We start from the raw sequence: 22,539 nt of genomic DNA on the forward strand, positions 1-22,539 counted from the left end.
AATGATTTCATTCCAGTGCTTAAAAAGGCTTCATTTTAAGAGACAGTATTGGCAGTGGACAGTTGGAGGGGGAGAGGGATAAAGGATATGCTTGTAGGAGCTATATTTAGCCATATGTAAAACTTAAATACATTTATTCTGTGTATGAAATGAGAATATTTAATGTGGATGATTAAGTCATGGTAAAAGATGCAAAGAAAATATTGAATGTTGTTGCAGTTTCTATCTAAAGATTTTTTAAAAAAAGGTCTGTGTATTGGCTCTGCCATCACTAAAACCTGTTAAACCACCTGTCTTGCAGGCCTAGTCACCTGTGAGTTATTGGGCATTTATCTCACTCCAGGCTTATTGTGAGAATGATTGTTGCTCCTCAGACTTTGGAAGAATGCTGCAGCTTTGTATTTTCTGACATTGAAAACTCAGTAGTCAGTTTGATTAAATCTGTGATCCTTTATTTCTTTGTAAATAAAATATTGATCATGTCCATCACATTTAAAATGACCTTTGTGACCTTAACATACAGTGATAATGTATATGAGCTTCAGCTGAGGTTTCCTATTGCTGTTTAGCAACAAGAAAAAGAACAAAGGTTAGTTCCTACATTTTAAGAGGGTGGAGACATTTTATCTTGCCTTTTACACTGTTAAACGTGGATGATAAAATTATTTATGACCACACTGTTCCCATGTGCTCATATACATCGTTCTAGGGCATATGGCTTGTAAAACCTATTCTGACATTAGTATTGACTGCTTAGCATTTATCAGCTCTCAGACTCCAGAAGAACATTGAGCACTTAGCCAGCAATTACAACAATGGGATTGTGGGAATAAGAAGGTTCATACATTTTCACACAATATTAAGTACACACTAAAATTTTTATTTAAGTTATCAGAACTGTCAAGTGTTTACATAAAATAGCATTTAGGGTTTTCTTCTGTTGGTTTGTATAATACTCGAGTGTCTGCTTTGAGCCTTCTTCATGAATACAAAGATGTAATGGATTAGCTCCTCAAGTTTTCAGTAGGGCTGTCAAGTGATTCCAGATTTAATCACAGTTAATTCTGCAATTAATCACATGCACTGCCCCTTTGAAACACTATGGCGGCGGGTCAAAGGAGCAGTGCTGCAGAAGCCCAGGATCAGCTGGAGTCCTCAGCTGACCCCAGGCTCAGTGCAGCTGCCCCTTTGATATGGAGCGGTAACATTTCAAAGGGGCAGCACCACAGAAGCCCGGGATCAGGTGGGGTCCCCAGCTGATCCAGGGCTCTGCTAGCACTGCCCCTTTGAAACACAGTGGTGGCATTTCAAAGAGGCAATGCTGCATGGAACCTGGGATCAGCTGGAGTCCCCAGCTGATCCTGGCTTGGTGCAGCACTGCCCCTTGGAAATTTACCAAGGGGTAGCACTGTGTTTCCAAGGGGCAGCACTGCTGGAGCCCGGGGTCAGTTGGGTCCTCAGCTGACCTCGGGCTCCATGCAGCATTGCACCTTTGAAGGGCCACCCTGGCACCTCACAGGGGCAATGCGTTAGGAGCCTGCGATCAGCTGGGCACTCCAGCTGATCCCCAGCTCCGCGTTGTGCTGCCCTTTTGAAGCGCCACTCCTAATGTGCTGCTCCTTTGAAGTGCTGAAGCGGTACTTCAAAGGGGCAGCGCAACGCGAAGCTGGGGATCAGCTGGGCATTCCATCTGATCCCCGGCTCCTAATCACTGTCCCTTTGAAGCACCATTCCAGCACTTCTAAGGGGCAGTGCATTATGAGCCTGGGATCAGCATTAACGCCTGAGATTAACACATTAAAAAAATTAATGTGTTAATCCTGCTCTGCATTAATCGCATGCGTTAACACATCAATTGACAGCCCTAGTTTTCAGTAAAAACATTCAGTTCTGAAATTTCTCAAACTGCTCTGATCTGTTTGTTTCTCTCTGGAGTTTTATGTTAGTTTAACTTTCTAAACATGCTCATAAATTGCCATCCTAAATTAATATTTATTTTTACATAAGTATTATTAGATTTTTATTTCTAACTTCCGTGAAAGTTAGAAAAAGGATGCTGGTTATTTTTATTTTCAAATTACCTTTTCATTGAAAATACTAAGGCTAAAGACCTTGTCTATTGTAACTTTTAAATTAATTTGCAACTGGGTTGACTAATTAGTGTATGTGTTGAAGTTCTTGTTCTAGCTAAAAACTTCAGGGACTGTAACAGGGTGACATGCCATTAAGACTACAGGCCTGAGGCTTGTCAACCCAGATTGCTAAGGAGCCACACCTGTGCCGTGTTAACAACACAATGAATCCTGACAAAGGACTGCTGACTCCCCTATAAAGTGCAGGAGGAAAATGGGGGGAATGATCCAGGATCAGAGTACTAGAAGTGAATGGGCCAATGTGTGGCCCACGAGACATTTTGTTTACTGTTGCCCATGTGCAGAGTTGCTAAATTCTACTGATTTCTGTCCATGAAGTTTTTTTCTTACTAATATTACTGAAGTGACACACACATAAACCAAGGGCACGTGAAGTGAGATGAATTCTGATTACTTGACTGTGAGAGCCATGCGCTCCCTCTGCATCCAATCAGAGCACTGATATTTTTCAGTCAGTGCACCCTGCAAATTCTAGGTATGCAAACGCTGTTAACAAAACTACCCTGTCCCTAGAGACCGTCTTAGTTACAACAATCTTGTGGGCCACTGAGATGCAGAAGGGCCACTAATACAACCTACTCACTAGCCTAGGTTGCCCATACCTGGCCAAAATGGTCAGGATGCAACCCCATGCACTGAGTGCCCGAGCCGCTGATATCTAGAAGCTGAGACTGGATGATGGGGGGTGGATCATTTCATCTGGTCCCCAGGCTGCTTATTGCCCACACCTGGCCTACACTGACTGAAGGGGCTTTTTTCTGTAACTGCATCTATATTGGGGGTTAGGTTGGCATGGCCTTGGTGTTCAGGAGATGGGGCTTTCATACCTGTGACTGATGTAGTTATGTTGACCTAGCTTTTAATTCTAGACCAGGCTTAAATACTGGTGCAGAACCTGTCCTTTTCTAGCTATATACTGCACTAAGATTTAATTAAGCTGCTAAATATCTGGTGCTGATCTTGTTGACACTCATATTAATAATACTTACAGCAGTAATAACTTTACTTAAATCAGTAGAGTTATACATTGGTTTGCCTTTGGTAAGTGAGGTCCTAACTATGGAATTGCTGTGCCTTTACCCCATCTCTGAGATCAGCCAGCCCACAGACAAGAGGCTAAAAGGGAGATAGTACATAGTCATAGAAAGTGATAACCTGGCTCTGGTTTAGCAGATGTTCATATTGGATGGAGAATTTTTAGAAATGTTGTCATGGTGAAAAAATAAAAACTATGGAAATAGGTACATAAAAAGATTGAATGTTAGAAGCTTTGTTTAGTCCTAAGAGAACCTTTATTCTCTCATGTTAGTGCAAATAACTAGAGCTCTGCTTGGACAGTGATTATTATGTTTATTTTTTTATTCTTTGCAGAGCTTGGAAGAATCCTGGAGACTTGACAGTATAAAGAGAAAGATAAGGCCCCAAAGAGTTTAATTTTAGATGTACCTGATGTGATGAGGGAAAGGAAGAGTGGACAGATTTGAATATATTATTTGCTGCATAAGAACAGATCATTCAGTCTAACTCTCTAATTTTTTTAAGAGACATTTTGTTTTTAAACTTTGTGGAAAGGTGAAACTTCAGCACTCTAAAGAGTTAAAGTCTCCCATAAGCTGTCCCTGTTTTTGGGGACTTTCTCAAAATTTCCCAACATTAGACTTCTCCACTTGGGCTAGCCACAAGCACTAGTGTAGAGTGACTGCCAGACATTCTGTGGTCTAGACCAGCTTTGATTCAGGACAAAAGACTTGAGTCTTCTCTACATTACTGATTTCACAATTGCTAGCACAAATGGAACTACAATAGAATTAGATGAATAGTGGAGAATTTCAGAGACCTCTGACAAAGCCTTAGTGAGTCCTTTAATTCCCTTGGGGTGGTTGCTGGTTAAGTTGTACTGAAATGGTGCATAGGAGTGTTCTACACCCCTTTCCTCCCCCCCCCCCCCCCGGCACAGGGAGGCTTTTCACCCAATGGGAAGCAGTATGCACTAAGGATGGTAAGAACTAGTCGACTATCCGATAAGCATTTGCTTATCGGATAGTCAGTTGACTAGTTGATTCCCCCACCCCCTTGCTGCTTCCATCAGATAGAGGCAGCAAACGGAGGAGGAAGAGGGGCTACTTCAAAGCAGCAGCGCCGCACAGCTGAGCCCGGGAACAGCTGTGAGGCGTTGCCCCTTTGAAACGCTGCCTCGGCATTTCAAAGCAGCAGCGCCCGTGGAGCCCGGCATCAGCTGGGGACTTCCCAGCTGATCCCGGGCTCTGCGCAGCATTTCCGTGGAACCAGGATCAGCTGGGGAGTCCCAAACTGACCCCAAGGTCCACATGGCATTTGAAATCGGCAGCACAATATGGAGCTTGGAGTCATACCCCTGCTGACCCCGGGCTCCATGAGGGCACTTCTGCTTTGAAATACACAAGAGCCCCCACTGAGGACACTTGTACATTTCAAAGCTGGAGCCTTCTTGCAACCCAGAATCAGCGGGACTGGCCCCGGGCTGCATGTGGAGTTCTGCATTCCTCCTTTGAAATGTAGAAGAGCCCCAGGAATGCGGAAGTGCCTATCAACTAGTCAAATAAAGGAGGAATTCTGCAAAGGAGGAATGTGGAAGTGCCTATTGAGTAGTCGAGTAGTCGATGGAAATTCCATCGACGACTCAACTAGTAAATTAACTGATATTTAACATCCTTAGTATGAACATCTCTAGTGCTCTTTACAAATGCTGATAGCAGTGTGTGTGAACCTGATCTCACTTATATCCATATAGTGCAGGCGTAACACCTCTGAAGTCAGTGGAGTTACACCAGTGTAAGTGAGATCAAGACTGGGGTCCAGTAGTCTGAGTCCTGTATATATTGCATACATGTGAGTTACCCCATAGATGTCAAAAGTCACACTCATGCTTTAATGCTAGCAAGATTGGGGCTGCCTGGTAGGTAACAAACTCTTTATGCCCACCATGAGCAATTGCTTGTAGGAGTCCTCTGACTGACATCAGCGGGACTACTTAGCAAGTACCTGATCACCAGTGTGAGTGAGATTATGATTTTGTTTTTGGGAGGATTATGTTCTTTGTTGAATCAGTGTTTTATGCTAACAAATACGTATCTAGGCCTAAAATAAACGTACTTTAGTTTTATATATTGGAAAACATAAATTAAGCACTATGATGTGGATCTGCTACTGTACTTTAGGTGGAGCCCTGTAAATGGTGAACAGTCTGTCTGTTTGCACAGGTTTATTGCTCAAGATGGGAGTGTGAACAGCTGATTAGGAGATGATATGTGACGTGGTCTTTCCTTAGTCTAAAAGTACAAGGTCATGGAGTGAACACTCTGCCATAGTACTTGCGTTGTGAGTCTGTTCAGATGTTATTTTCTCTAAGAAAAGAAAGTATGCAAAAAAAAATATTAAAGAATGACTCGAGTCAACTCCCTGTTCTCTCAATGTGTATGTGGAACTCCATTACCTGTCTCTGATCCTGAGGTAGGTCTTTTTAGCCCCTTGTTTAAATCTATGTTCTGCAGCTGCTATCTGAAAAGTAATGTTGAAATGCCAGATCCTCAGGTGGGGCAAACAGACTTCAGTAGAGCTAATCTGATTTATACCAGTTAAAATGCTAGCCATTAGCTAGGATCTATAGGTTTGAGATCAATTGTATTTGTTCTCTATAGAAAATGAAATAGAATACAGTTTACCATTTGCTCAGTTATAATACATTTTGCATTGTTAATGGAATAATTTAGTGCAGAATGCTACCTGTATTGATTCCCCTCTATTATTACAATAATCAGATTAAATATTTAGACTACAAAGAATAATTCCTTGTAGTACTGTCAGCCGACGGTCAGGGCAGTGTGTGTGTGTATGCTTCCGAGAAAAGGTTTAACGTCTGTGTCTTTACTGCTAGGAGCGGGGTCCCATCGCAGAGGGTGGCCAGCAGGCCAACAGACGCCCCGTTATATAGGAAGAGCTTATTACACCTTAGATTTTAGCTGCTAGAACACAAAGTTCCTTCGCAGCGGGCAGCCTAGGAAAGGCTGAAAAGGTGCCCCAACGGATCTTGTCACCTGGGAGTGACACAGATCCAAACACCCAAGTTCTCCCTATGTCTGTCCCTTTTATGACTGGCTGAAGTTCTTTTAAATTGTGCTTGGTTCTATTACAGCAACTGAAGGAGTCAGGTTAAAGCTTAAACAGTTACAGATTTATTTAAAGACTTATAAAAGCATATGGTTACAATGGCTATTGCTTTCTTTCTTAACTGTTAACAAATACAGATTTTAAAAATGGTTACAAAGAAGATAAAGATAGAAAATAGAAATAATGGTACCAAGTGACAGCTTAATCTTTAAAGAGCTTTAAGTCTATGTGTACACTTAAGACAAAGGACCACATCCAGGTACAATTTTTACCCCTTTCTGTGCCTCTCGACTCCAGCGTGTCAGGCCAGGGCCAGTCTCTCAATTCCTAGGAAAGATGAATACGAGGTGGGCGTCCCCTCTGGAACCTCGGGAGATCAAACACCAAACCCGACCAGCAGATAGATGGTAGATTGACACTCAGAGAAAATGCGCTGCTGGACCCATCTTTATACCCCTGGGGGCCCGTATCCTCTTTCTTATCTAAGATGCCGAATTGTACTGGTCCGTTTTGTGGCGCCAGTTCTTACAAGCAAGTTTCAAGTTAATTTACGCTTGCAAGAGAGATAACTAAATTGTGAATACTAGACATTTTTTTTACTGGGCGAGAGATTCCTCCCCCCGCGGATGGATGTGTGTTCGTATCAATATGGGTTTGAGTCAAGGGCACTCCTTGGCAGCCTCTTGGTCAGCAATTGGCGTATCTCTGTTTACAGCCATTCACGGTCACACAGCCTGGGCCTTCTGCTCTGTGTGCCCTGTATGCTCCAGGCAAGCAAAAATGGATGTTACAAGGGGGGTTCCTGTCTGACTACAAGTACCTTCAATTATTGTACATAATAATGCACTCAAAGGACTAAAAAAAATAATCTGCTTAATGGTGGCCTTCTGAAAAGGTGGAGAAGACATATCCAGACAAAGGACTGACAAAATAAGACATTTTACTGTTGCAGATTTCATTGCGTATTTCTGGAGGCTGATATTAGGTCAGAGTGGGCAAATACTGACTGGCGGGCCGGATCCAGTCTGCCAGGGCTAGCTGCTGGTGGGTTCCCATTGCTGTATTTCCTGCACTCTGCAGATACCAGTAATCGCAGCTCCCATTGGCTGTGGATCACCGTTCCCAGGGAATGGGAACTATGAGAAGTGGTGTCCTGGTCCGTGCCCCTTCCCACCACTCCCATTGGCTGGGAATGGCGATCCATAGCCAGTGAGAGCTGCAGTCACTAGTACCCGCAGAGATGTTTTGTTGCCTACCCCGTACTGGTTTGTGTACATGCTGTGAATATATAGAATTCCAGCAACAGAAAATGGCTGAAATGTTATGGTGCCCTACTCTATTGACAACCAAATATAGTATTTTAGGTGCTTTCCTTGTTTGCTGACTGTGTCATTACTAATCTTCTAATATTTGTGTAAATGTAATTTGGCAGGCTAACATTTGTTAATTAGAAGCACTTGTAATGCAATCTATAATAAAACAATGGTCTGAAGGAAAGAAAGGAAGGGAGGAATGAAGCGGAAGCAAACTTAGCACAAGCTTGTGGTATGTGAGAGTTATTACAACAGGGTCTGCTTGCTCAGCAATGATTCACTGTAGTCATTATTGCCTATCTTTTTAAAAGCTTTCTAATCAGCTGTTTGAAATTTCATCAGGCATCCATCCAAGTTGGTTCTCAGCCCAGAGACACCTTTTTCTCCTTCTTTCTCTTCCTCGTTTGGTTTTCAGTCACAGTTGTTCAAGGGGTTAAGTTGTGCCTCAACTACAGAACAGAAATTATGCTATTTGTAGCAGTTTCATCACTTTTTCTGAGTCTTGTGTACTATTAAAACTGCCTAAAAGAGTTTCAGTGCTGCATTTACTATGATACAAGAGACTGAAATCTCTGTTACAATCCTTTGCAATGGTGGACAACCTACAGCTCGTGGGCTGCATGTGACCCATCAGGATTCTATGGGTGGCCCATAAAAATTTTTGTTTACTGTTGCCCACATGCATAGTTGCCAGATTTTGCTGGTATTACTATAGTGCCATGCACATAAAGCAAGGGCTCGTGAAGTGATGTGTGTGTGCTGATTGCACATAACATTGACTGTGAGAGCCGTGTGCTCCCTTGGCATCCAATTTTGCACACCCTTCAAATTCCAGGTACACAAACACAATTAGCAAAACTACACTGTCGCTGGATATTGTCTTGGTTATGACAACCTCCAGGGATAGGGTAGGAAGGCCAATCGTGAAGGGGGACCAATCATATGGCCCACTCACTATCCTGGGTTGCCTCTCACTGATCCATTGTCCAAAGATAGCTTCTTTGTAGCATCCTTGGTGGACCACAGAAAGGACCATAATATAGGGCCAAGTTATTCACTTTGGTGTAAAAATCTGTGGAATGAGATTAGGTACCTACAAATTCCTGTTGAACTAAGGAGGCTGTTCTTTTGCCACGTGATTCCCTTATTAGGACACAAAGGCCAAGGGAAAGAATCTCAGAATACTGAACTGAAAACTGCATTTAGAGCTGTGCACCAACCACATTTTCCTTCCCTCCATTATTGGTGCAGTAGCAGCTAGATGTGCATGTATATGCACCTTGTGCTTATCTTTGGAGGTGCCACAGAGCAGAAGTTAATGCCAAAAAACTGCTGTGTTAACCCACCAGTGACTTTTCGGTGTAAGCTAAGATAATTTCTACTGAGAGAAAAACACACAGACCACCTCCCCTACACATTCTTCCACAGTTCACCATCACTCTTCCCTCAAACCTTTTCCATCCATGTGTGGAATACATGTTTTATGTTCATCGAGGCATGTATCAATGTGTATGACCAATAGAAACACAAAATTTAACTGTGGGAGCTTTGCTAATCAGCTGGGTGGCATTTGAATTTCTCTTGAATGGCTGCACAAGTTCCCAGCTTACAGGGAACACTATTCATCACCCCAAAAATAGATGCAGATTTTGACCTGTGCTAAGCTGCAGCACACAAGATGCCTCTGTCTATGTGTTGTAGGTGAACAAATAGTTGAACAGCTTTTTCTTCTCTATTCAATTCCACATCCCTTTTCTATGTAATGCCCATGGGTGTGCTCCTCTACACGCTGCCCTGACTGAAGGGGCCTATAGGGCCCATAGTGTGAAATATTATTTTCAGTGGTTTGATCGTAGCAATTATATTTTATATAGATGCAAATTGTTCTAAATAGATTATAAATCAGGCAACAAAGTAAGAGTTCAGATTTCCCTTTCAAGCATCCATGCTTTGGCCTTGTGGAAACAATGAACCAAAGCCCACACAAATTGCCATGTGTGACAAAGGATAAGTCATAGGATCAACTGCTTCAGTCTCGTCTCTGAAATGAAGATAACCATGCTTTATCCCCTTTATAAAAGTGTTGTAGATCTGCTAGTGCGATGGCTACAGATTGTTAATTACTATCAAGAATAGTGAATTTCAGACCAAGTCCCTTGTAGATACAGGACTAGAGCTCCTTTCTCCTATTTCCAAACTCAGTGCTCAGTTGCCGAGTTGTTAGCTGCCTGCAGTGTTACCTCTTTTCATTGTGAAAGGAAAATAGAGCAGAATAATACATTTCTGTCAGATGTGTGCATTTTTAAACAGAGAATAATGTATATCATACTTTGTGGGCAGACATTATTTTCATGCTGTTTGTTTAGCAAATTTGGTATTTATGTTTGGGTCGGTTGCCACTAGGAAGATGATAATCCAATCATAGTAATGTTGTTAGCAATGGTCATTTGCCTAATTCATGCTTATGATTATGGATCATCATTAGACATCACGTACGGGGTAATAGGTCTGTGGTTATGTATTTCATTTGTTTATGAACTATCAGTTGCATTTATTGTAAAATGAAGTTGTTGTTGTTTATGGGTCCTGTAACACTTCTATAGCAAGTTAAAACATGCCATATGAAAAAAACATTTTAAATTGTTCTCTATCAGAAAATGCTATGGCTTATTTGACTTGTTCACCTTTAAAAAGGTTATTATTGATGACCAGTGGAAGATGTCCTCATCCCAGGATGAAGAAAGGACAGATGCACAAAAGTTCACTCCCAGGAGATGGGGCTCTGGAAAAAGATCTCGGCCAAGACCACTTTCAGACTATGGTCAGTTGGCAATCAGGAGTTTCTCTATACCAGAAGATTCAGTTGCAATGGAGTCTCGGAAAACAGACTGTGTAGATGGTGAAAGTCAGGTTGGAGTGGCTTCTGTGGAGACTACAGTCCAAATCAGTACAGTAGGTCACCAAAGAGGGCGAAAACGAAGACCTATCTCTGTAATAGGTGGGGTCAGTTTCTATGGGAACAGCCAGACTGAAGAAATAGAAGATCTGCTGACACAAGTAAGATATATGCTCTCTGCAAACTACAAAAGACTCCTTCCTCTTCCTTGACTTTTATCTTCAAGCTAGAAAATAAAATGGACATTTCCTTTCCTTTCTTCTCTTTTTCCAAGCTGACATCATATACTTTCCTTGTTTTGGATAATCTTGCTTGCGTTGTAAACTAACCCTCTTCCTTTTTGGGGATGTTATTTCCAGTAGCTATTTAAAAAAATGCTTATTTGTCTATAATAAAGCCATTTGTATTTTTGATTAGTCTACACAGCATACAGGTTGCAGGATTCAAGTGAGAGGTGTATACAAAGACTATTATAAATAAATAAAGTATTCATAATCCTTTGAAACTGGGCCTCTTAAAAATCTGTGGATATGAACCGATTGGTATTAGTACGTGTGCAGTTAAATGCATAATCCATTAAAAAACCTGTAGAACAGATCAGAGTCTCAGACTGCACGGCTCAGGGATTTGGTAACATGGAGTCTTTCCATTGACTTTAATGGGCCCTGTGGCTCAGGTTCAAGTGTTCAAGTATACCTATGATCAGCAGGTAACTAAAATTGAAACAATCTGACCATACTTGGGTAGCTCGTGAGAAATTAGTTAGTGTTCTTAGTGTAGTTTCTAATTGGTATCCGTATAGAAGAAACATAGACTATTTTGCTGGCTGAGCTAAGAGGTCAATAAATTAATACACTTGGGAAATAAAAGTATCCTTCTCTCCCCTAGAGATAGTCTACAGCACTAGGCTGAGGCAGTGTAAAGAAGCCTGCTTAGTTGTACATGGTTCTACAGCTAGTAAGAGAACTTTGGTCTGAAGTCTTACCCAGAATACATTCTCTCTCTTACCATGTTCTCCACGCTATGAGAACTACTAGTTCAAGCAATTGTTAAATTGATTGACCAGTGAAAAATTATAGCATTTCCTTTAAAAGTATCCTGAAGTTGTTAATGAGGTCTGATTGAGCTTAGTCTTAATTGTTCTCATAAGATTACCTCATCCTGTGAAGTTCAGCACAGTACCATTAAGAATAAAGCCTTCACTTAAAAGAAACAATGATCCTTTTCACTGGCTGAGAATGCTAAAGCGATTATAGGTTTTTCAGTTTCCTGTGAAAACCATTTTTAACATGGATATTCTTATGTAGTCAGTAATTCTTTCTCTGTGTGATATAATACAATTGTCTTTTTTTATTTGCCTGATCAAAAATTGCTAAAACCACCTTCATTCTTTACCAGCAAAACTGATTGAAATCAATGGAAATTTTGTCTGTATTTGGACCAGTACTCCCTAATAAAACAGCTATATTCTTTATTTGTTCATTAAATACTTATTTTTTTTGTGTTCATATGCACCCTTAGCATTGTTGTCAGATCTATGCCTTAATTAACATAGCTGCTGGAACTAGGGCCGCAGTGGGTAGTGTAGCACCCTCTCACTTCAATGATTTCCATCATATACAAGGTTTACAGTTTAGTTCAATGGCTCTCAGCACCCCGCTATAAAAATTGGTCCAGCACTTTAGTTAATGAATTGTGAATAAATAATAATTGGTTTTCAAGAGCTGCTTTTCAATACAGTTAAGGCTTTAAGTCCACCCTACCATGCAAGGTGTCCCATATTTTTTATGGCTTACCTCAAGGGTTTCATCAATATGTGCCATTTAAAAAAAAAATCTTTGCTGCAGTGTGAAAATCCACCTTTTTTCCCATTGGAAACAAATCAGTGTTCTCCTTTCATAGCTTGCCTGTATCAGTAAATGAAGTGGCACATAAATTGGAGTAGGCGTTTCTCTTTTTTTAATTGCAGCTTTGCTGCCACATAGATGAATTTAAACAAATACATTGCTTTGGGAATTAACACTAAAATATGAAACAATTTCCAACGCAGGTACATTTTTATAATTAATAACAAAGGCCTCAATCCTGCTCCCATTATCGTTCAGTGGCAGTTCTGTTACCTGCAAAGGGATCAAGATCAAGGCTTTAATGATAAATTATAATTGGTTAGGAATAAATACATTAAAAGTAATTAGCATTGCAGCTACTGAGTGTTATGGAGCAGCTTGGAGTTGCTTTTCTTGCTTTAATTCGGTTGTGCAGTTCTGAGATATTGAAATACCATAGAAGAAAATAATTAGGTCATATTAAAATGTATCAAAATATTTTTCAGTCCTGTGTTTGGTAGTTAAATTGATAGTTAAAATGTATGAAAAGGACTTACAAATGAGGAAGATATATATCAGAACTAGTTTATAAAGAACTTTTAAAGCCTAATTTTCACTTAGCAGATTTTTTTCTTTTTTTCAAACATGAGAGTAGCATAAAAAAAGTGTTTTTAATGCATTTTGTTTTGTAAAAGGTACCTAATCTGCATGGCTAGAGTCTCATTTCAAACAGAACTATATTAATGTGAACTAGGTACCTATTAGTTTATGCTAGCAGGGTCTACATAGGTCAGGCATTATGCAACAGTTCAGTGCACACTGCAGTTCACACCCCTGTGCTTCAGAGGCTGTGCAGATAAGCACTAAGGAAAAAAATCAGGTTTAAGATAATTTTTGTTTTTTCTTTGAAGTATAATACTTAGCTACAGAACATTTATCTTGAACAACATTCTGGAAATTAACATACCTGGTTGTATAATTTCAGTGTTTCCATTAGGGATGTAATAGTGTAGTCAATTAACCTATAAGCAAAAGCTTATAAGTTAATGCTACTGACTACAAGCATTTTTCCCCCTCCCCACCAGTAAATTTTTTTAGCAGGCTGGCCAGCAGCCCAGCTCAGTCCCAGCTTGTGCTGGTTCCAGGACCTACCCCTGTTGCGGCTCTGCATTTAAATTGTATTAGAAGCCAAGTGGGCAGGCAGCCCAGCTCAGTTCCAGCTCGCATCAAGTCCAGGAGCTCAGTCACCCCCAGACAGGGTCTGCTGCCACCCCTTGCTGCTGCCTCTGTATCAGGTGACAGGCAGCCAGTCCATGAGGGGATCTGTTTTTTAAACTGGCTCCCCTCGCAGACCAACTCACCCTGGCACCCCACGCTGCTGTCTCTGATAATAGAGGCAATAGCATGCAGTGGAGAGGTCTTTTCAGGAGTGGGGTCAGAGCTCACTGGTTGCTTGCCCCACCCCCTATAAAATAGTTCCTAGTTTCCATTCTGTTATGTATTTACAGTTGGTTAACATTACACTAAACCAGTGGTCTCCAACCTTTTAAAGCACTTTTTGAATTTCAGTCAGTCCAGGATCTACCTTAAACCCAAATACCCCTGCTCCACCCCTTCGCCAAGGCCCCACCCTCCTCATTCTGTGAAGATGGGGTACAGGAGAGGGGGACAAAATAACATCAGTGCCCCCCTGCCTCTGTCTCTCCCACTCTGCACAACAAGCAGGAGGCTCCGAAGGGCAGCTCTGAGGCTCTGGGCAGGAGCAGCAGGATGGTGGGGGGAGGGGCAGCTGAAGTGCAAGCACTTGATAGCCTCCCTGCCAAACCAGTCAGGATCACCTGTTAAAGGCTCCAAGATATACCAGTAGATCCCAATATACTGGTTGGTGACCTCTGCAGTAAATTATTCTGAGATAAGTTAGCTACCAGAACATTCAGACATGGAGTATTATGAAGTCTACAAAGCAGAATATACATTGTCACTAATAATAGAAGGCTATAAAGTTTTTAATATAACAGAGAACCTTAATACTATTAAGATATTTACCATAATACCTAATGTAATGTAGCGTTCCATAAATTTAATGACTGTTTGAACTGGGGGGTTCTTAGTGTCCATATAATCAGCTTGAGAGCATAAGGAAATCCCATTTAATACCTGTAGGTATCTTTGGCTTATTGGTAGCTTTTAGTACTACTACTAATGGATTTTCTTTTTCTTTGTAGCCAATAACACGGCCACCAGTTCCAGCCCACCAAGTCCCGCCATATAAAGCTGTTTCAGCCAGATTCCGACCCTTCACCTTTTCACAAAGCACTCCCATTGGCCTGGATCGAGTGGGACGCAGGCGGCAAATGAGAGCATCTAATGGTAAGTTTTAAAGATCTTTTGAAGCATTATAAACCAAATGTGTTCCAAAAATGGAGAGAATGGGTTAATTCATCACTGCCTTTAGATGGTGGGTGTAAACTACTGATAGGTTATAAATGGATGCAAATGGTAGAGTAGTGCAGTGTTTCTCAGTGTTCTGCAGGCGTGCTTTGGGAATGCTGCTAAAAGGCCTACGCTGCTTTGTTTACCTAAAGAGTTCATAGCCACAGAGCCTCACAGCCTTCATTGGCTCCAGTTTGCTGTTTCCAGACAAGGGGAGCTGTAGGAAGTGATGTCATCCCGGCCACTGCTTCCTGCTAGTCCCCTTGGCTGGAAACGGCAAACTGGAGCCAAGGGAGGCTGAGAGGCTCTGTGGCTACTCTTTAGGTAAACAAAGCGGCATGGGCCCACTAATGGCTTTCCCAAAACAGGCCTGCAGAGCACTCTGAGAAACACTGATGTAGCATATGATGAAGCTGCTTTGTTTTATACCTTCCTGTTAGTGCTTTTCCTGCTATGCTCCAGTTACACTTGTCTTGCATACCCACTAAATGTTAAATTGATGCAAGGTGCTCCCCTTTATCACTTGTACTCATATTTCAACCCCCATACTCCCTACAAGTAATTCACACTGCCCTCTGAAGGCTTTTCTATGTGCAAAGTTAGGCTGCATTAACTAAAGGTGTGAATTTAAAGTCCATTAAAGCACATTAAACATTTATGTGGAGGCTCTTATTCATAAGTCAAGTGGCTACTGCTGAAAGAGACCTGGATTTAATGAACTTTAACGAAACACTTTAAGTCCACGCCGTTAGTTAATTCAGATTAATTTTCATTATAGACAAACCCTAAGTGACCAATGGATTTGTCCCAGATATCACCTCCTTACCACAAGGAGGAATGAAATACATTATATTTATCCAGGTTTATGTGAATGTAAAGTACAAATCCTTAAAAAAGGACTGTAAAATCAAATGCCTTTTTGAAGCAGTATCTTTTAATGCCCCTTTGACTTACCCCTTACATTTATTTTCCAGGTCTACTTATCATTAGTGTTTACTTGCCATATTATCTCAAGCTGATTGTATTAAGGATATTAGTATCTTCTGTTAAACCAATAATTGACAGAAGATGTTAAAAGAAGGATGGTCAACACCATCTGTCTTCTTTCCTGGTCCTTTTAAGGGTGGGGGAGGGCACAACAAGGGGGCAGTTGCCTTGGGGTCCAGTGATTCAGAAGGGCCCAGAGCTTATGGCCAGCATTGTTACCACAGGAGTGGCAGCAGCCGGAGCCCCAGGCCCTTTAAATTAGGGATGTGATAGTGTACATGTTTAAATGGTTACCAAATGAGCCTGGGCTCATCGGTTAAACTTCATGGTTACATGCAACCCCTCCTCCGGTGCTCTATCAGAGGCAACAGCATGGGTGGTGGGGATGGAGCCGGTGGTCGCAGGGGGTCAGCTTTTAAGCAGGCTCCCCGCGAGCACTGGCCCCCTGTGCTGCTGCCTCTGAAACAGAGGCAGCAGTACGGGGAGAGGCGGGGACAGAAGTTGGTACGTACAGAGAGCCAGCTTAAAACCTGGCTCCTTGCACATACTGGCTTCCATGGAGCCACCGGTTCCTCCCCTCCATATGTAAACATATAACTTGAAAATTTCATCAGTTACACATTTACCAAAAATGCTGAATTTTAACATCCCTACCATAAATCACTGCTGGAGCACTGTGTGGTGTGCTCTGGGTGGCTGGGAGGGAGGGGGATGGAGTGTGGCACTTAGGGTTCCTCAGCCCTGCTGCTTCTGCCCAAGACTTTGCCCCTTCCGGGAGCACAGAGCTGCTCCACTCCCACACTTTGCTCAAGGGTGCGTCACGTCTGTCAGACACCCTGCTTTCAAATACTTTAGATCATCCTCTGAGCAATGTTACTCATTTAACATTATCCAGGGCCTAAAAAGCCAAAGTACATTCTTCACTTCAGGCCCCTTCACTTCAGTAATCTAAAGGATAGCTGCTGTAAAGGCACTTGGAAACTTCGCTGTGCTGCTCCATATATACATGGAATAAGCAGTGTGGAAATCAGGATCTACTGTGCTTGAAGTGGAAGATTATCAAATAACATGTTCAATGTTTCTTTAAAAATTAAAGAGCATTAACCAAATAATTTTTCAGGAGTTTGTATTTGGTGCAGATTCTAGATCATGCAACTTTATCCAAATTCCAGGGAAGGAAGACTCTTAATCCACAAATGCATTATTTTAGCAATCAGGATATGTATATGCTGTATGCTAAAATCCATAGATTGACTGTATTCTATGGGACCAGCCAATTCTCCTCTGACCACTAATTCTATGGACCACACTATGGGAATTACTGGCTGTGGTACTGAAACTATACTTCAGTGTGTACGTATAAATGTGACAGCATTGGAGATAGTTTTAAATGTAGAAGAATTTATAGTCCAAATGAAATTATTGAATAGTTCCATTGATTCCAGTAGGACTTTAGTAAGGAACTGTGAGCTAGGATGGAGGAATCATTTTTAAACTCACATAATAAATTGTGGAGATTTACACTAATTAGGAAAAGAGCAGTTACAGGCACTATTGATCATCAGACTGCAGTGCATGTGATCACTAGTCATGAAGGGAAGAAGCTTCTCTTGAAAATAATATTGCAACACTGTCCTGGTGCACAAAGGGTGATTGTATGTCTTCAGAGACTAGCTGTTAGACTACATAGGCCACTTCTCTTTTTCAATATGAGGCTTTCCTTTAGATTCTCTAAAATGTCACAGAGTGTTAATGTTTTTCACCCAGAAATTGTGGTTTCAGATTGGATTAAGGTCATCAGTGAATTGTGTTTGGTGGTCTCAGCTGATATTCAATGGATGTTTGCTTGCCTAAATTGTTAAACTAACACAAAATTTTGCACTGTTCATCAGAGTCCTTTTAAAAGTCCGAAATAGATTTCAATGAATTGGCAAGCTTATGTTACCATCTGTTCTGTATGTGATCCCAGGTAGAGTTGTCAGACTCCTACCAGTGTCTGACAGGTCAGATTGTCACTCTGATATTATCAACCTTCTGCACTTATAGTGCTTTTTAATGGGCACCTGGCATGGATTTTCCTCATGGCGACATGAGAAATGTTGGTGATGCTTTCTACCTATCCACCTTATAATGTAAAGTGACAACAGCAAAAGAACCGGAGGCAATAACGGATGGGACATAAGCATAGATAGACCATCCATACCAGCCTACACTAGGAAATTGAAAAACTAGCCCTAAAGAAGTCACAGAATAGGCTACAATGATATGTGTCCCCAATGATATGTGTCCCCTATCAGTTCCATACATACAAGATGGGAAGCGACTGTCTAGGAAGGAGCATGGCGGAAAGGGATCTAGGGGTCATAGTGGACCACAAGTTGAATATGAGTCAACAGTGTGATGCTGTTGCAAAAAAAGCAAATATGATTCTAGGTTGTATCAACAGGTGTGTTGTAAGCAAAACTCGTGAAGTCATTCTGCCGCTCTACTCTGCACTAGTTAGGCCTCAGCTGGAGTACTGTGTCCAGTTCTGGGCGCCACATTTCAAGAAAGATGTGGAGAAATTGGAAAAGGTACAGAGAAGAGCGACAAGAATGATTAAAGGTTTAGAGAACATGACCTATGAAGCCAGGCTTCATGAACTGGGCTTGTTTAGTTTGGAAAAAAGAAGATTAAGGAGGGACATGATAGCGGTTTTCAAATATCTAAAAGGGTGTCACAAGGAGGAAGGCGAAAATTTGTTCCTCTTGGTTTCTGAGGACAGGACAAGGAGTAATGGGCTTAAAGTGCAGCAAGGGAGGTTTAGATTGGACATTAGGAAAAAATTCCTAACTGTCAGGGTGGTCAAATATTGGAATAAATTGCCAAGGGAGGTGGTGGAATCTCCCTCTCTGGAGATATTTAAGAACAGGTTCGATAGACATCTGTCAGGGATGGTGTAGACGGAGCTTGGTCCTGCCTTGAGGGCCGGGGGCTGGACTCGATGACCTCTTGAGGTCCCTTACAGTCCTATTATTCTATGATTCTATGATTTTAAGTGAAACAAGATAACAGACTCACAGATTGTCCCCTTGCATGGCCTGAGTGGAAAGGACCCACTCATAGTTCCATCTCTGCTATGGCCACAAGTCATGAGATTTTGAAACAGTCCTGAGGATATGAGAAATCATACCCTACAAAAACCTGATTCTAAAGCCCAAAGCCTGAGATTAAGTTTTCCCTTTTATATTGAAGCAACAACTTTTGAGTACTGATGCTTTCTCTTTCTTTCTATATACTGCATAAACTGTACACTTGTTATGACTTTGAAAAAGGTGGAATTGGGTTGGACCTCTGTTCATATACATGGTCTAGAACCCTGAAAACTTTGCTGAGGTGCTGGTACACTGTTATGAATTCTTATTGTGTGGGATGCTCATCTTGGTCTCTCTTTTTGTACTTGCATTTCTTCATGGATGCAGTTGATGTCATTTAGATTTCTACATATCTGATTGCGTCCTCAGTAATTTGTGCTTCCTCATTCCCTTCCTCCGCCCTTCTTCCCATCCTCTTGTGCAACAAGCAGCTGGTCAAAAATAACTCAAGTGATATTTTGGGTGCCTTGCTTAGTACAAGGCGGGGACCACAAAGACACACAGAACTGCCTTTTGGGGCAAATGCTGGTCCTAGTGAAATCAGTGAGAGTTTGTAATTGACTTCTGCTCAGGCCATGTGTTATCCTCTCACAGCTCAGTAGTGTTGAAGTGCATGTACTTAACAACATAGAAGAGTCAAGTTTCCTGTGGCAACTAATTAAGAGGAAGGAGGAAAGGACAGTGAGGGTGGAGTTATGTATGGTGTTGAAACAGACTTAATCTAATAGAGAAGTCTCTGAGTTTCTAGTATTAGGGTTTCATTTTAAGTAGTAGTGATTAATGGGTAATATTTTTTTTGTTTTATTCATCTTAAAAAGCTGTGTCTAGAATTCAGTCCCTTCCATGAGATTCAGAGGTACAGATGCTTGAGAATTCTGTATGATTCCTACAAGTCATATGTATGCCTCTTGACTCATTCCATCTTCTCATCAAGGATGAGAAAGGGCAGAAATCCTCTACTGAGGATTTCATTCTCTCAGTTCTGGCAAGAATACTGTACCTTCAAACATCTCTTTCCTAGAATTCTCACTGTAATCTCTAACAGGCACTTTAGGGAATCCAAAGTTATCTATTTACTTCATAGGTCTGGCTTTAAAATGCAGTTAAATTTGTACAAGAGACTACCCCTATTGAACACTTTCCTGTATTAACTTACCACCTGAAAGCATTCCCAACTGTATTGGTGCTGACTCTGGTCTCTGCTACACCAGTTTTACACGTGTGTAAATCCATTGCATTCAGTTAAGTTGATTTACTCCTGATTATATCATTATCGCTAAGAGCAGAAGCAAGCCCCTTTGATTACCGTTCTGCTGCACCTAATTAGACCGCTACCATAATTAACAGATATTTGTTGGTCCTTGTGTGGCTACTGAAAAGAGTTTTCAGTGTAGTCAGATCTAAACTTCTTAGCATAAAATATGGTCAAGAAAATTAAGGGTTTTTTTCACTTGCCTTATCACATTCTCAGAGGTGTGATAGAATAATTTAAAGGGATGAATCTGTTTTATGTTATATATTTAGTATTTTGTCTGGATAGTACTAGTTCAGTGTGAATTAATAATTTGTGTGACAATAATTTTTCTATGCATGACTAGTTGTTTAGTTGTTTACTGATTTCTATTGCAAGTCACATTCTTACTGTGCTGCATGTGCTCTTTTCATAATATACTGTAGCTTATTGTAAGTATGATTATTCAGCAAGTTGTTCTTAGCCGGGAATTAGGGTGCAGTTCAGTGATTCAGACGGAAGAGCTTTATTTTTCATATCTATTGGTTGCCTTCAAAGTGTAGCAGGTCCTGGATTTTAGTAAACAAATAACATTAATGTTGTATTATAAGTTTGTCATTTCATTCTTTCTCTGAGGTGGTACAATAGGAAACCATGTGATTTCTGTGGGTGTTGTGATATGCTGTATGCAAAGTCCCATAGGGGTTTTCTGAGCATATCACTGAAGAAACCAGTCTCTAATAAAAGGACTGGCATAGCTAAACAACATTGTTTTCATATAGCAACTCTGTAATTCAGAGTCCAGTCCACAGAGATATAGCACCATGAATTCTTTTAAAATTATTTCAGGATTTTCTTTTTATACCAGTTTTCAAAAAATTAGTACAAATGCAGGTTGTTGAAGAGTACATAGATTGACTGAAGGGGCAAATACTGCCCTTGCCTCTAGGCTGGGGAACTGATGCAATTCCCCTATGGAAAGGTGGCCAGATCCGGGGTGATAGATGTGGATCTCCATAGCAACCCCTGTGCTCTGGCGTAAGGGGGTTTGTGGGGTCATTGCTGAAGTGGGCTATGGAATGAGTGAAGGCTGGGCTAAATGGCTTTTCGTGGCCCTCATTCTCTACCCTCTGTGGTAGTGTTATAGGGAGGCCGCAGCATGAGTGAGGGAATGCCTTCTCCTCAGAATAATTGGCTGCTGTTAACAATTTGGGCTACAAGATAGTGATTTGTAACCAAACAAATAAGCCACAGTTTTGTTGTGAAGTTACAGCAGCATTTAAGAGCTATGTGAAAAATCCCTCAGGTGTATAGTTATACCTATGCATTACATTTTGGAATAATGTCATAAATGCACAATGTTATGTAAAGCAGTATAAGAAGACATATTTTTGAATATGGCTAGAAGAAATAGCAACTCCCAACAGCCTTTTCCTGTTGGAGTAAAAGAAGTGTATCCTTTTGCACTTTGATTGAAACTCTAATTCACATTTAGCTGCTTTAATGAAAAGTAGCAAATATACTCTCTGGCCCTAATGTGACTGAAACATTTTTTGTTGCAGTGTCATTAGCTACAGTGCAGTAGACTGTAAGTACATTATCAATGAACACTGTATACACAGGTTTAGTTTCTTTTCTGTAACTTCCTCCCTAAGGGTACCCCATGATGTCACTGATCCACTAAACCCACAGCTATACGGAACAGTGAATGAGCTGTCAGTTTCTAAGGCAGCTCGGGCCTGAAATGCACATACTGAAGCTCATAGCAATGAATAAGCTGTTTCTGAATTTTCAGTAGCTCAGAGGCTCTCAGCCTTTCTGGTTCTCCGTGAATCTTTTAGGACTACGCTTCACCTGTTAAACACCAACTACTCTGTATGTTGTTTTTGACGGCAGCATGGTAGCCCGGGGGGAAATGGCACGATTTTGGAGTCTGGAGAGCCTTCAGATGGGTATGTGTGAGTAGAAGATGCACTCCCTTTATTTCTCTGTATTATTTCTGATTTACAATTATGAAGTGTTACCATCACTGGGCTTGATTCTGATCACACTTATGTTTTTGTAAATAATGTAAACTCCATGACAGACAACAGAGTTACACCAGTGGAAAGCTGGATAGAGATCAGAATCAGGCCCACATTGTCTTGCAATCCATTAGAGCTACAGGGATAATCCATCCCAATCTGTAAAATATTTACTCCTGCCGGTAAACATTAGAGGAATGGAAACAGAGAGCAAGTGATTATTTTTTTTAATCTAGCTACTGAGGTAATAGAAGCATCTTGACTGGTATGGAATAATGAGCAGTTACAAGCCCAAAAATTATATTCCTTTTCCATCGTTCATTAAATGTTTTAGAGTATTTATGTTACTATCTTGCTGCAACAAACCAGTTGTCAGTACTGCCATTACAATGCAAC

General features: G+C 41.1%; 1 protein-coding gene across 15 annotated transcripts in view; it reads left to right on the top strand.

Moving 5' to 3' along the window:
- Positions 1-22,539, top strand: part of SPATA13 (spermatogenesis associated 13) — a 125,940-nt gene that overhangs the window by 69,109 nt on the left and 34,292 nt on the right. For 12 of the 15 annotated variants that reach the window (XM_014581469.3, XM_006138887.4, XM_075919258.1 and 9 more), the window contains 2 exons: positions 10,307-10,669; positions 14,560-14,704. In XM_014581469.3, the coding sequence (XP_014436955.2) occupies positions 10,307-10,669; positions 14,560-14,704 (508 nt within the window). Of the gene's footprint in view, positions 1-5,395; positions 5,643-10,306; positions 10,670-14,559; positions 14,705-21,446; positions 22,072-22,539 lie in introns of those variants that run through there. The other 3 variants (XM_025179408.2, XM_075919261.1, XM_075919263.1) reach the window with 3 other exon arrangements.

Source organism: Pelodiscus sinensis, chromosome 1 (genome assembly GCF_049634645.1).
Source record: "Pelodiscus sinensis isolate JC-2024 chromosome 1, ASM4963464v1, whole genome shotgun sequence".
In the NCBI taxonomy this organism is placed as follows: Eukaryota; Metazoa; Chordata; order Testudines; family Trionychidae; genus Pelodiscus; species Pelodiscus sinensis.